This window comes from Hyla sarda, chromosome 6, assembly GCF_029499605.1.
Source record: "Hyla sarda isolate aHylSar1 chromosome 6, aHylSar1.hap1, whole genome shotgun sequence".
NCBI classification, from domain to species: domain Eukaryota; kingdom Metazoa; phylum Chordata; class Amphibia; order Anura; family Hylidae; genus Hyla; species Hyla sarda.
The window spans coordinates 70,504,106-70,519,059 of NC_079194.1; the positions used below are offsets into that span (position 1 = coordinate 70,504,106).

Consider the following 14,954-nt stretch of genomic DNA (forward strand, 5'->3'; position numbering starts at 1 on the left):
TCACTGTGAGCTGTAGACGTGGAAAGACTCGGTGAACAACCCTATTCTTGTATGCTCACCTTAAAGTGCCAACAATGTGTATACAAATGACTACCTAATCGCCAACCTAAACCTTTGTGAGGTTATCACTATAACCAACAGGTTGATGTGTCCGGCAATGAAACCACTTATGCAGCAAACGTGGCAATGAAACTCAACCAACATGTAATTACTATCATCGTCAATCTAAGCCGAGACAAACTTAACCTCCCAGAACGTGACGCCAACCTGAAGTAGTGTCAGGTTGTAACTGAACCACCTGTAGATGTGACAGGCCGAAATAAATGAAAGGTTCGACCAAATCTGTCACTAATAGTATGACCGTCAACCTGAACCAAAACAGGTTGTAACCATGACAGACCTATTAACAATGAATACATAAACTATCCCTGTGGCCTAACCCAACTGCTGAATAAACACAACGTATACAAAGACGTTATCGCCAACCTGAAGTCGTGTCAGGTTGCATCCGGACTGACCTGTAGACGTGACTGGTCTAGCCAAATTAAAAGCTTCGACCAACATGTATGACTACTAGTATTGACGTAAACCTAAGACGAGACAGGTTGTAACAATGATTGGCCTATAGAAGTGTCAATTCACAATGGAAAAGTAAGCTAAATCCCTGTGCATAGCCCAACAGCTGAATAACACAACGTATATGATGACATTGTCGCCAACCTGAAATCGTGTCAGGTTGTATCCGGGCTGACCTGTAAAAGTGACTGGTCTAGCCGAACTTAAAGCTGAAACAAGTCATAACCATGCTAGACCTGGCGACTTGGCACGTAATAGACCGAACCTCAGCTATTCACGTATGCAAAACTCAATATTTACAAAATGGTGACCCATCGGATTATCCGTGCACAGATTCGCCCAATGCCATAAAAACCTGCACAATGTCAAAGACATGGGTGTAAGGTCTAAACACCATAACATAGCACAGTAAGAAATCCTGAAGCATGTGTGCCTAATGAACCTATGAATGTGTACCGAAAATGAACAATCTAAATGTATGTCTAGCATGACTCCTTGACCCATATGCAGACCATGACAGTATGAACGAGGGCCCGGCATAACCATCAAGGCCATATGTACCTCACTAACACCACGACCGCATACACAAACAACCCACGACCGTATACACAGACAAACTATAGGCATATGTACGAAACATTAAGCGCGTGCATCGAACAAACTGAACATATGGCTAGAATAAACTGTACGAGCAACATATGTTCTGAACAAACTATATGAGCAGATGCACGGAGCAACTTTTCCACACATAAGCCCAGCACAACTATATAATTGCATAAAGAACTGATGCATGATACAACACATGAATTTATACATACGATGTCTGTCCTACTGTACAATAACTAGAAGCGGATATGGCAGGAATAATGGGTATACACCACCTATGTGTCGTGATATTGTTGTTATGAATACGCATCAATAACAGCAACTACACCATGTATCTCCCTGCAGGCGTGGCAGGTATAAAAGGTATAAACCACCTAAGGGTCGTGAAGCTGTAATTCTGAATAAGTGTCAGAAAACTACTGAGTACCACCCCCTGCTGACATGGTAGGTATGATGCCCCGACCGCAACAGCTGTTTAAATACTAAAGTGAGGAACGCATGAGCCCCAATGCTATGCAACTATATGCCCTGGGGACGCTACAATGAATTTACAAAAGTGCACTGTAAAAACTATAAAGTGTGAGAACTAAATAAACTGACATTAGCATAAAAACCCTGAGCGTATAGACCAAATGAACTATGTATGCGTATATACGAACGAACTATATGAACGAACACCCACTGAAAATACTACCATGGCAATAAACACTTATCCACAGAATCAAAGTAAGAAGCCGATGTAACGTATAACACAAGCGTAAGAACAGTATACTGTAATTAATACCAGCATGAATAAATTACAAGCATAAGTACAACATGAATCTATGAGCGTGTGTATGTAGTGTTATGTACAGTATACTTCCTACGGGCATATGTACGACATGAAACCTACAAGCGTGTGTGCAGTCTAAATACTACCAGCGAGTGTATAGCATAAACCCTCTGAGCGTATGTACAGCATAAACCTGCGGGCGTGTATACCACATAAACCTTACGAGCGAGTACACTGTATAACTCCCATGAGTGTGTATACTGTATAAACCCTACGAGCATGTGTGAAGTGTGCATACTACCAGCGAGTGTACCGTATAAACCCTGAGCGTATGTACAGCATAAACCTGCGGGCGTGTATACCACATAATCCTTATGAGCGAGTACACTGTATGACTCCTATGAGCGTGTATACTGCATGAACCCTACGAGCGTATGTGAAGTATGCATACTACCAGCGAGTGTACCGTATAAACCCTGAGCGTGTGTACAATTATAAATCGTACGAGCATGTGTACAGTATAAATACTACCAGCGAGTGTACAGTATAAAGCCTCTGAGCATATGTACAATATAAATCCTACGAGCATGTATGCTGTAAACCTATGAACGTGTGTACCGTGTAGCGAGCAAGAGAACAGTACAAATTCCACGAGCGTGAGTACAGTATAAACCCTGCGAGCGTGTGTACAGTATAAATCCTGTGAGCATGAGGACAATATACACGTACCCTTGAGTGACCCTTCAACTACCATGTACCATGGACCAACCTCGCTGACGTCACGGAGAAGTGTTTGTCACGGAGGATCAGTTAAAAGCCTAAATGGGGACTGTAGCACCTAAAGAAAATAATTTATCTACATTTCACTTAGACACCATTTTTATATATATATATATATATATATATATATATATATATATATATATATATATAAGCTCGATTACCTGATACCTAGAAGAAAACCCTCCCCTTATCTTTTAATTCTTATTTCTATTTATACCTGTAAAGAAAACACATATCACAAAACTTTCATAACGTAGCCATGCATGCCCTGCATATATGTAACAAAGCCCCTGCAACGAGTATGAGCAGAGCGGAGCAGCCAGGAAGCGTGCCGGCATATAATTAACCTCTTACAGTAATGTGCAGAGCGGAGCAACCAGAAAACGCGCTGGCATATCATAAACCCTTACTTGTAATGTACAGAGCGGAGCAGCCAGAAAATGCGCTGGCATATGATTACCCCTTAGTGTAATGTGCAGGGCGGAACAGCCAGAGAGTGTGCCGGCATATAATTAACCCCTTAGTGTAATGCGCAGAGCGGATCAGCCAGAGAGTGTGCCAGCATATAAATAACCCCTACTGTAATATGCAGAGCCGAGCAGTCAGAGAGCGGAGCAGTCAGGGAGCATGGCATATAATTAACCCCTACTGTAAAGTGCAGAGCGAAGCAGTCAGAGAGCGTGCTGGCATCTAATTAACCCCTTACAGTAATGTGCAGAGCGGAGCAGTCAGAGAGCATGCTGGCATATAACTAACCCCTACTGTAATGTGCAGAGCGAAGCAGTCAAAGAGCGTGCTGGCATATAAATGACCCCTTATAGTAATGTGCAGAGCGGAGCAGTCAGAGAGCGTGCTGGCATATAATTAACCCCTACTGTAATGTGCAGAGCGGAGCAGTCAGAGAGCGTTCTAGCATCTAATTAACCCCTTACAGTAATGTGCAGAGCGGAGCAGTCAGAGAGCGTGCTGGCATATAATTAATATACCCCTCACAGTAATGTGCAGAGCGGAGCATTCAGAGAGGGAGCTGGCATATAATTAACCCCTAATGTGCAGAGTGGAGCAGTCAGAAAGCGAGCTGGCATATAATTAAAAAAAATATATATGGGCATAACGTAGCCATGCATGCGCTGCATATATGTAACAAAGCCCCTGCAACGAGTATGAGCAGAGCGGAGCAGCCAGGAAGCGTACCGGCATATAATTAACCTCTTACAGTAATGTGCAGAGCGGAGCAACCAGAAAGCGTGCTGGCATATAATAAACCCTTACTTGTAATGTGCAGAGCGGAGCAGCCAGAAAAAGCGCTGGCATATGATTACCCCTTAGTGTAATGTGCAGGGCGGAACAGCCAGAGAGCTTGCCGGCATATAATTAACCGCTTAGTGTAACGTGCAGAGCGGATCGGCCAGAGAGTGTGCCAGCATATAATTAACCCCTACTGTAATATGCAGAGTGGAGCAGTCAGAAAGCGTGCTGGCATATAAATAGCCCCTACTGTAAAAAGCAGAGTGGAGCAGTCAGAGAGAATGCTGGCATATGATTAACCCCTACTGAATATGCAGAGCGTAGCAGTCAGAGAGCGTGCTGGCATAATTAACTCCTACTATAATATGCGGAGCATAGAGTGGTCTGAGAACGTGCTGGCATATAATTAACCCCTTACAGTAACACGCAGAGCGGAGCAGTCAGATAGCGTGCTGGCATATAATTAATCCCTTACTGTAATGTACAGAGCGGAGCAGTCAGAGAGCGTGCTGGCATCTAATTAACCCCTTACAGTAATGTGCAGAGCGGAGCAGTCAGAGTGTGCTGGCATATAATTGACCCCTTACTGTGATGTACAGAGCGGAGCAGTCAGAGAGCATGCTGGCATCTAATTAACCCCTTACAATAATGTGCAGAGTGGAACAGTCAGAGCGTGCTGGCAACTAATTAACCCCTTACTGTAATGTACAGAGCGGAGCAGTCAGAGCATGCTGGCCTATAATTGACCCCTTACTGTGATGTACAGAGTGGAGCAGTCAGGGAGCATGGCATATAATTAACCCCTACTGTAAAGTGCAGAGCGAAGCAGTCAGAAAGTGTGCTGGCATCTAATTAACCCCTTACAGTAATGTGCAGAGAGGAGCAGTCAGAGAGCGTGCTGGCATATAATTAACCCCTACTGTAATGTGCTGAGCGGAGCAGTCAGAGAGCGTGCTAGCATCTAATTAACCCCTCACAGTAATGTGCAGAGCGGAGCAGTCAGAGAGCGTGCTGGCATATAATAAATAAACCCCTCACAGTAATGTGCAGAGCGGAGCATTCAGAGAGCGAACTGGCATATAATTAACCCCTTACAGTAATGTGCAGAGTGGAGCAGTCAGAGAGTGAGCTGGCATATAATTTTTTTTTTTGGGGGCGTATAAACAGTATCAATGCTATGGGCACATGAACAGAACAAATGCTACGAGCGTATGCGCGGTACAATAGCCACAGGCGCATGCACGGAACTAACACCACTGGTGTATGTACAGTATAAATGCCACAAGCGTGTGCACATGCTGCGTGTGCACAGTATAAATGCTATAAACGTGTACAATATGGATACTATAAGCGTGTGTATTTGCTGCGAGTGTGTACAGTGTAAATGCTACAAGCGTGTGTACATACTGCGTGTATACAGTATAAATGCTACAGTGAGCGTGTGTACGCACTGCGAGCGTATACAGTGTAAATGCTACAAGCGCGTGTACCACACACACTAAGAGCGCGCACACGCTGCGACCGTGTGCACAGCACAAACGCTACAAGCGCGGGCACACGCTGCGAGCGTGTGAACAGTATTGATGCTATGGCATAGATAACTGAAAATAACATGAACATAGCAAGATCATCTGAATCCACATGTTTTGGATTATACAGATTTTTTTTAATTTTTTTTAATTTTTTTTAATTTATTTAACTAGCATGAGGCACGGCAAGCCCGTGAAATACTGGTGGCCACATATAGTTAAAAACATTTTAATACTGGCCCCACGCCGTTTACACATCATATAGCCTGGGGTTAGTGCTCGCCCAGTATAACACAGCCATATGCCCAACTATTGTGATGGGCTGCAGACAGGCCAGTAAGAGTGACCTAGCAGTCAGAAAGCGTGACACCAGGGTGGGGGGGGGGGGGACCGGGCAAGCAAGTGAGTGCTGACGTGGAAAATTACCCCCGCCCCCCGACACCACCGGCTCGATTGGGGAGCGAAGTCTCTCAGCAGACATCCCCATGCAACTGCCGGCGTGTCACTGTCATGGGTCTGGCTGCCGGAGCTGACTCACTGAGCGCCTGAAAAAACACAACATGGGACGCATGTCCCTACATTACATGCAACCAGGGCCGGGCTGGCCAGGGTACCCTCCGAACTCCAGCTTACCTCCAAAGTGAGGGCTGCGATGAGCGCCGCAACCCCGGCCAGCCCCGACCACTTACCCACGCGACGCCACCCGAAGCTGCTTCCAGTCAGCTGACCCATAGCGTCAGCTGATCTACGGTCACGTGATGAACCCGCGGCGTCAGGAACAGGTAAGGCCGCGGGTTCTTATTGGGAATCCCCGCCCCTCCCACAAATGCAGGCTAATGAATTAGCCTTAATACATATAAATATATATATATTTCTGTATATATATATATATATATATATATATATATATATATATATATATGTATAGCTTGGATCTGAAGACCACAATAATAAATGCTGTTTTGTCTTTTTTTGGTCGATCATTTTCCAGCGTAACGACTGTCCATGTGATATTGGGTGAGTGAGAGCCGTTGACTCCTTTCTCCACCCTGATGTCCAAATGCCTCATAGTTCTTGTTGTGTATGAACCTCATTAGCATGTATGAGTAGCAGAAGTGAAGACCTTCTCTGCTGTCTATACCCCAAAGTGAATTAAGTGATTAAGTGACCGCTAATGAAAAGAGACTTATTATTCACGCTGTTCTATAATGGATGAGGGACTCATAATGTAGTCAGAGCTCAGGTGCTGTCATCCATGGAAACTCAACAATCCCTGCAATCTCATCAGAGTGTTATAGTGGGTGTTATTGAATTATTGAATATTGTTTCCAGCATACCACTGCCCCCGACACAAGCCCCCAATGACTGCCTTGTTAATCTTGGCACCAATTCTCCGGAGACATTCCTATATATGTAGTATTTTTTTTAATGACAGGCATGTAATATTACATTACAATTTTTTTTTTTAAAAAGAGCCGGTCATGATGAGACAATCCCTATGTGCATCATCTGATTTAAATGTACTTGTAATCTCTGGTTTAATAATTAACCAACAAGTCTCATTAAACAAAGACATATAAAAAGAAAAAAAGAAAGAAAAAAGCTAAAAAATTAAAAATTAAAAAGACATTTTAGTGTCAAGGGTTTCCAATACCGACCCTTCATAGGTTAATCAAATTAATCTAGCATAAGACCTTTATATATTATGCATGTTAAATTGTGTGTGTGTGTGTGTGTGTGTGTGTATGTATATATATATATATATATATATATATATATATATATATATATATATATATATATGATTTGGATATGATGGCTTTTAAGTTCTTTATATATTACAGTTTTGAATATAATTAGTAGAATTCAACCAGTTGGCCCTTGTTGGGAAATACTCTTGTTTGTCACTCTCAGAGTAGGCAATTGTCTGTTCATATCTGCAGGCCAAATTGTTTGATGTTTTTATTTCTACTATTGCTGGAAGAGTGGTAGATTTCCAGTTCCAGGTTATTGCTATTTTTGTTATCGCCAGGATTTTACAACAGATTCTTCTCTGCCTTGTGTGGATATTCTGAATGCCTCATCAACAAAGCCAACTGGCGAGATAAATTCAGATTTTGTCCTATCACTTCCCTTAATATCTCTCCAACTTCCTCCCAGACTTGTGAGAGCCTTGGGCAAGACCACAATACATGTACCAACATACCCTGCCCACCACACCCCCTCCAACACGTTGACGGCGACTCTGGAAACATTATATGTAACTGAGTACTTGTCATCTCATCCATCATTACATCTATATTTTCAAGTGTCAGCCCATTGATTTCAAGGCTGAAAAATTATATATGTCAAAGCTGATGTCATGCTGTAATTTCTTAATATCCAGCAGTTCCAGAGTTCCCTTGTTATTGAGATACTGAGATATTGAGATAGGAAGCTGAGCATAGTCTGTGTAGGTGAAAGTTGTAGGAAGCCCTCAGTTTAGAACTTGCTATCTTATGAATGACACAGGTCATGTTGCTATGAAATCTATTTATGCAGCCTAGCATACACTGGACTAGGGGTACATTTTAGATCAGAGAACCCCAAGTAAGGATGGCTTTACCTTGTGAGAAACCTTAAGCTATGGTCACACTGTTAAAGTGCACTTCTTCCAAGGTCTACATTTGCATACCGTCAGAAAGGTATTCCATTGTATCCCATATCCCGATAGTTATCTTACATTCCATTTTGTTTTGTTTATTTCTTTGTTTACATACAAATGTATGATATCCTAACAATTAGGAGTGCATGATGTAATAACACTCCTAATGTTTGTGTTTGTTTATTTGAAAATAAATACCATGTATACCATGATGTGCTGTGCCCATTGAGTTTAAAGGACCAGATGTAGTCTATTTGTGACTACGTTTGGTCCATTTCCAAGCATGCACTGTTATTTTTCAGGACATCAAGCCTTAATGGGGTACTCTGCCCCTAAACATCTTATCCCCTATCCAAAGGATAGAGGATATGATGTCTGATCACAGGGGTCCCTGTAATCAGACATCGCGGCACCCTGCCCAGCGTGGCACCCTACCTCCGGGCCAGATAACTGGTGTCCAGAGCCTCTACGCCTCCTTCATTCATATCTATGGGAGAAGGCGTGTCAGCTATGTACACAGAAAAGGGATAAGATGTTTAGGGTCAGAGTACCCCTTTAAGCATGGCCTTCGCTTTTTAAGTCCGGCAATGTAGCAGTAAATGCTGGGAAATGGACCAAATGTAGGGACTTGTAGACATTGTTCAGTCTATTGAACTTATTGGGCCCAGCGCCGGCACATTGTGGTATTCATCAAAATACCTTTCTGCCAGTATGATGACGTATAACTCAAACCTGCACACAGCATTACATAAAAGCCAAATTCAGTCAAAAATGTATATGTACTCGAGCCTCAAGACTATCACTCAAACACAGATGCATCCTCAGAATAAAAGCTGCTGCCAATGGGGCCTGACAGTGAATTATTTCCATCTTCTCATTGAAATAAACTTTTACAGTTAAATTGTCATTGAAGATAGTTGATGCTACCATCTTTTTCCCAGGGTCCCAGTATTTGCACAGCCTGGCATGCCTGCTCGTTCATCTTCAATGTATGTCAGTCAAGGAGGGGCTAGGAGGTGAGGGCAAGTCAGGAAACATGCCAAGCTCTGGCCCTTAAGCACCTTGGCTCTGCTCCCTTGACACTTGACTGATAAATAAAAAAGTTAATTTATAAGTTTAGGAAATTATAGCTTGTTTAAATGCCCTAACAGTTATCCAATGGTACCTTTTAGCAGAAAATACAGTTGATTCCCTTTAAAATATTACAAATATTCAATATCCATATTACTGACTGATTTGTTATTGTACAACTCTTTATTATGTGTAATTTCATCAGAGGACAGAGCTATCCTACAAAACCTGCATTGTGAATACGATGGCCTCGCCCAAATGAAGTGCAGCTGGGAAGTAAGGAAAGAGCTGAGTTCTATTTTCTTCATGTTGTACTACAAAGATGGTGCTGGCTATGGTACAACCGAGACATCTATACATGGGTAAGTTATGAGTTTATTAAGGGTCATAGCTTTAGAGGGTGCAGAGGAAGAGGTCACACTTAGAGTGGGCCTGTCAGATGGTTTTTAGGGTAGAAAGTAAGGGAATAGTTTTACAGCTTTTGACTCTGAATTTGTATATACTACTCATTAATTAAGAAGTTTATCAAGATATGCAAATTAGGCTATGAGCCCCTTGGGCGTTCCCTTCAAGTACCAGAGTACAAAACAGTTCAGCCCCTTCTCCAGTTAGTCACTCCCCTCTGTGCGCTGGTCACCTCCTTTACCCTGCTGATTGGCAGCCAATGTGCTGTACTGTAATCCCCACCTCCCCCTATAATCTTTTAAAACACTCCCACAAGCATTGCGGCTCTTTAAGCAGTTGATCAGAGGGGGTTGCCGGGAGCCTAACCCCCTCCTATGAGGATAATCAATCAATTTTATAAGGGTAGATGACCCCTTTAATATTTTTTTAAGAACTTTCCTTTCATTGAAGATGTGTGTCTCCTTGTGCAGAGAGAACCCATGCAACAATATATCAAGTGAAATAAAAGATGGGACGCCATATGTACTCTATAGCTGTACATTCCACATTAACTCTTCTCAAGCAAATAGCTCTTTTGACATTCAAGTCCGACCACATGTGCAGAAAAACTTCACTGCTTATGAACACAGTAAGTTAAATTATACTTTTATGGGTATTGTGTTGTAGGTATAAAACATTAAATCTTATATTTGTTTATATACTCCAAGATCATATCTTAGAGTACCACAAAAAACATGCACCTCTATCGCTAAAGTTATCACACTCTCCTATTTAAGCTCTATTGTCTCTTTTTTTTATCACATCCACTGGTTATCCAACCATGAGGGAATATTAAGCAAAACTCTTGCAGCTCCCAATATTCAGACATCTCTCTAGACCATCCAACACATTACCTTTGTTTGTCCCTCTACTCTATGTGTCCGCTTCTCTTATTCTCAACCCCAGGAATTCTACAGTGCTACCCCCTTCTGGAATTTGATATCCCACCATATTAGACTATTTGCTACTCTTCAACAAAAACTTACCAGTTCAAACAAACAACCTACCATATTATTTTCTCCATCGGCACAATATACTCTTATACAGTTCCTACCATTACATTTTCTGCCTCCTAACTCATTGTGGGCCACACAGTTCTTCTGGTACTTGCTTACAACCGTTAATATTATTGATATTTGCCAGGATAGAATGTTTTGCTTGCATGGTGACCAATGTCTATGTATATAGATATTTGCTACTTTAACTTTTGCAATATTTGAAATGTGACCAGTAAATTATATTTTAGCCTCCTCTACCGGCAACCAATGAAAAAACGTCCTTCACTGGTAATAAAAACACCACATGTGGTTCTGGTGGTCTAGGGTCCAGTTAACAAAAACTTGGTGTTCTCATGCTAGAATTTAACATTTTCTAGGCTTCCAATGTAATATTTTTTTGTTTCTATGATCCATTTATCTTATTAGTATATTGTCCTTTGTTCTAGTTCAGACTAATCCTCCCACAGATCTCCAGATAAAGGATCCATTAAAATATAAATACAAGTTGGGATGGAGTCCACCAGAGGTTCCACGTTCTACCATGAAGCTAAAATACCAGTTGTGCTACTGGAAGCAAGTAAGTAATGCTACAATTCTTATCACATTATCCCTATTAACACTCTTATTGTCTTTTATAGCTGTGGGATCAATCCAGTTATGGGACGGATCAATAAAAACTGCCTTATTTTTAGACAATCTAGATTTAGATCAGGTAATGAAAAATATGCCATATTTATTACAATGGCTCAGGCTAATTAAAAGTCTACCTTAGATTTTCCATAATGTGCCAAAATTTAGTGGACGGTCATTAACCTATACCACACTACCTTTTCCACGCCCCTCACACTTTTCACACTTTTTTGGGGGGATGGTTTACAGTGACATGCTGCTTCTTTATTATCGTAGTTGTTTTTCTTAAAAAAAAAAAAAAAACATGGGTGCTTCTCATGTTAAAATCGATGGAGAGAAAATAATAAGTGTTTTTGATGCAAAAATCAGCATATGCCCAAAAACTTTTGTCTGAGTTTCTCATGTTTGATACAGTTGACACATATATAGAATCTACCTTTCAGTTTGCTTTTTTTCCACTACAATTGATGCTCAATGTTGCATTGTTTCATCTCAAGCCCGGTCCCTTCCCATGATGATCTGTTATCCCTAAGACAGTGGTCCCCAACCCAGTCCTTGAGGCACACCAACAGTCCAGGATGAGAATTTTTCCCTGTTCTGTTTAAGTTGAGTAACTGAAAAAAAACTGAAATGTTGGCAGGCCTTGAGGACTAGGTTGGACACACACACCTTGTCAAACAGGACACAGAAAGATTTTTGCTTTAAATAAAACCATAATTTGGCATAGTTTATTTGCACTATTGTCTTCATATAGTACATGTATGGTGACTCTTCAGTCACCAATAGTGTGATTGTAGCCATTGTCAATTTGCCTGTAGAGTAAGGTTACGGGGGACTTCAGCCATTGCCTGTATATCTGTAAGGTGACTCTTTCTGCCTATAGGTTTACTCCAGTTATTGTCATAATACCTAATATGAAGACTTTATTGGTCTTTATACCTGCAGGGTGATGATGAATGTCCTGATCTCAAATTGATTACTGTATCTAGTAATGCGCTTGAATATTATATTCCAAGTTCTGAGCTCTTGAGTTCTACTAACTACATAGCGAAGGTGCGAGCAAAGCCTGATATAGATTCAAAATACAATGGACCATGGAGTGACTGGAGCCGAAGCTATTCATGGAAAACTGACAAAGGTGAGATCGTCTGCTATCCACATTAAGAGATTAGTTAATGCTATGTATAATATTGTAATTGAATAAAACTGTTAACCAATAACATAGTGGGGGCATTTATCATTAGTTTTAGTCTTCATTTTGGTGTTTATTTTTTACATAATTTGTACATGTATTCCATTTTGTGCAGATTTTTTGCAGATTTTTGAAACACCAACCTTCACCATGTTGTTTACAAAACTGAAGAGCTAGATGTTTTTCTCCAGATTTCCTTGCAGTGGTCATAAATAGTGTTAGGTGGAAATATTCGCATTTCAAATTTGGATTGCGAATTCGCGAATATTGCAAATATTTCCGAATTCCGAATAGTCACTTTTTTCCGCATATGTGCATATGTGCATATTCCTTCTTTTCACTTGTGGGCCAATTAGAATGATGCAAATACACTTGTCAGAGGTTATCAACAACATCCCTAGCAACCAATAGTAAAGTTGCCCCCCCCTCACTGTTTTCTGCCTCGAATACGCGAATATGCGAATATAATGAATATGTGAAATTCGCGAATATTCGTCTATATATTCGCTAAATATCGCAAATTCGAATATGGCCAATGCCGCTCATAACTAGTTATAAATTTATTAACTGTGAATTTTTATGAAAATGCGTGAAAACACACGGCAAATGGTACACCACCCCAAGCAGAGCTCCAGAAAAAGTATATTTTAGAAATTTTTAAACTCACAGCCTTCTTAAGTGTACTTACTACTCATCATGCAACTTTTAGCACATTTCCCTCAAATCCATTAATTTTAATGCAAGAAAAAAAAAATCTATGTGGAGAAAAGCAACTACTCCAAAGATAAATCCTCCCCTAGTAATGTTCTTATTGTTCTCTTCACAAAATGACCTATTCAGCTGTTTGGTGGGAATAAAAAATAACTTAGAGTCAAATCCCCCCCCCCCCCACAATCTATTTTATTTCCAGGCTATTCACAAGACGCTGTAGTTTGTAATGGCCAATAGCATTGTATAGCCAGGTGATGTGCTCTTAAAGAGGTACTCCGGTGGAAAAACTATTAAAATCAACTAGTGCCTGAAAGTTCTACAGATTTGTAAATTACTTCTATTTAAAAATCTTCAGCTTTCCAGTACTTATCAGCTGCTGTATACTCCAGAGGAAGTTGTGTAGTTCTTTCAAGTCTGACCACTGTGCTCTCTGCTGACACCACTGTCTGTGTCAGGAGCAAGAGAAGTTTGCTATGGGGATTTGCTCCTACTCTGGACAGTCCCTGACATGGACAGAGGTGGTAGCAAAGAGAACTGCAGTCAGACTGGAAAGAACGGCACAACTTCTCCTGGAGCATACAGCAGCTGATAAGTGCTGGAAGGAGTAAGATTTTTAAATAGAAGTAATAACTTTCTGGCACCAGTTGATGGAAAAACTATTGTTTTCCATTGGAGTACCCCTTTAAGTAACCTGTCTCCCTCCAGGCATTGAAATACTGTCAGAGCTGGTGCAAGGATTTTTGCCACCCTAGGCAAAAACTAATTTTGCCGCCATTGACTCCGCCCATTTGCCAGCCATTTGACATGCCCGACCTTACTACTGTGGTGACAGACTGTAACAATCCTCCTCCCCATGTAATCTCCTAACTACTGGGGTGACACACTGTAACATGCCCCCTCCTCGTGTAACAAGCCCCCTCCTCATGTAATTAGCTTACTACTTGGGTGACACACTGTAACAAACCCCCTCCTCATGTAAGGTGACACACTTTAACAAGCTCCCTACTTATGTAATCACCTTACTACTGAGGTGACACACTGTAATAAGCCCTATCCTCATGTAATCCCCTTACTACTGGGGTGACACTGTAATAAACCCACTCCTCATGCAATCTCCTTACTACTGGGGCGGAATTGATGTGGGGTGGTGGTGCTGCTGGCTGAGCGAGTGGTTCGGATGCTGATTGTCTAACTTTACTGCGGCAGGCAGAGCGGTGCCCCCCATCAAGAGGGTGCTCTTGGCGGCTGCCTATTTTGCCTATAGGCAGAGCTGGCCCTGAATACAGTGAAAGCATTTTATAAAAACATTAGGAGAACTAATCTTTGATCACTGATTTTCCATTGTTTTCTATAACATTATATTTTTTCATTTTTTTCTAGAAGTGAACACAGTGGCCATAAGTGTTGCATCATTTGTCATTTCAGTAGGAGTTTTGCTTTGTATTTATCTTGGGTTTGTGTGTTTAAAAAGGTAAGTCCTGTGAGTATTCAGTACTATCACACGCGCTATCCGAAATGTATAGATGCAGCAGATATAGACTCACATTAGGTCATTACAACTTGACTAAAAGGTTTTTGCATGGTCCTAGATCAGTGTTTCCCGACCAGTGTGCCTTCAGCCTTCGGCTGTCCGGGCATGCTGGGAGTTGTAGTTTTGCAACAACTGGAGGCACACTGGTTGGGAAACAGTGTCCTAGATAAACTAGGGATAAACTCTGAATTCTAGTAACTCTCATCCCCAATAGGAGAA

The 14,954-nt window shown here is 41.4% G+C and overlaps 1 protein-coding gene across 4 annotated transcripts in view; it reads left to right on the top strand.

Annotated features, from left to right (window-relative positions):
- The window catches only part of CSF2RB (colony stimulating factor 2 receptor subunit beta), a 129,464-nt gene that overhangs the window by 50,957 nt on the left and 63,553 nt on the right, over positions 1–14,954 (top strand). For all 4 annotated transcript variants that reach the window (XM_056524089.1, XM_056524088.1, XM_056524087.1 and 1 more), the window contains exons 7-11: positions 9,435–9,591; positions 10,105–10,262; positions 11,118–11,248; positions 12,247–12,439; positions 14,585–14,675. In XM_056524089.1, the coding sequence (XP_056380064.1) occupies positions 9,435–9,591; positions 10,105–10,262; positions 11,118–11,248; positions 12,247–12,439; positions 14,585–14,675 (730 nt within the window). The remainder of the gene's footprint in view (positions 1–9,434; positions 9,592–10,104; positions 10,263–11,117; positions 11,249–12,246; positions 12,440–14,584; positions 14,676–14,954) is intronic.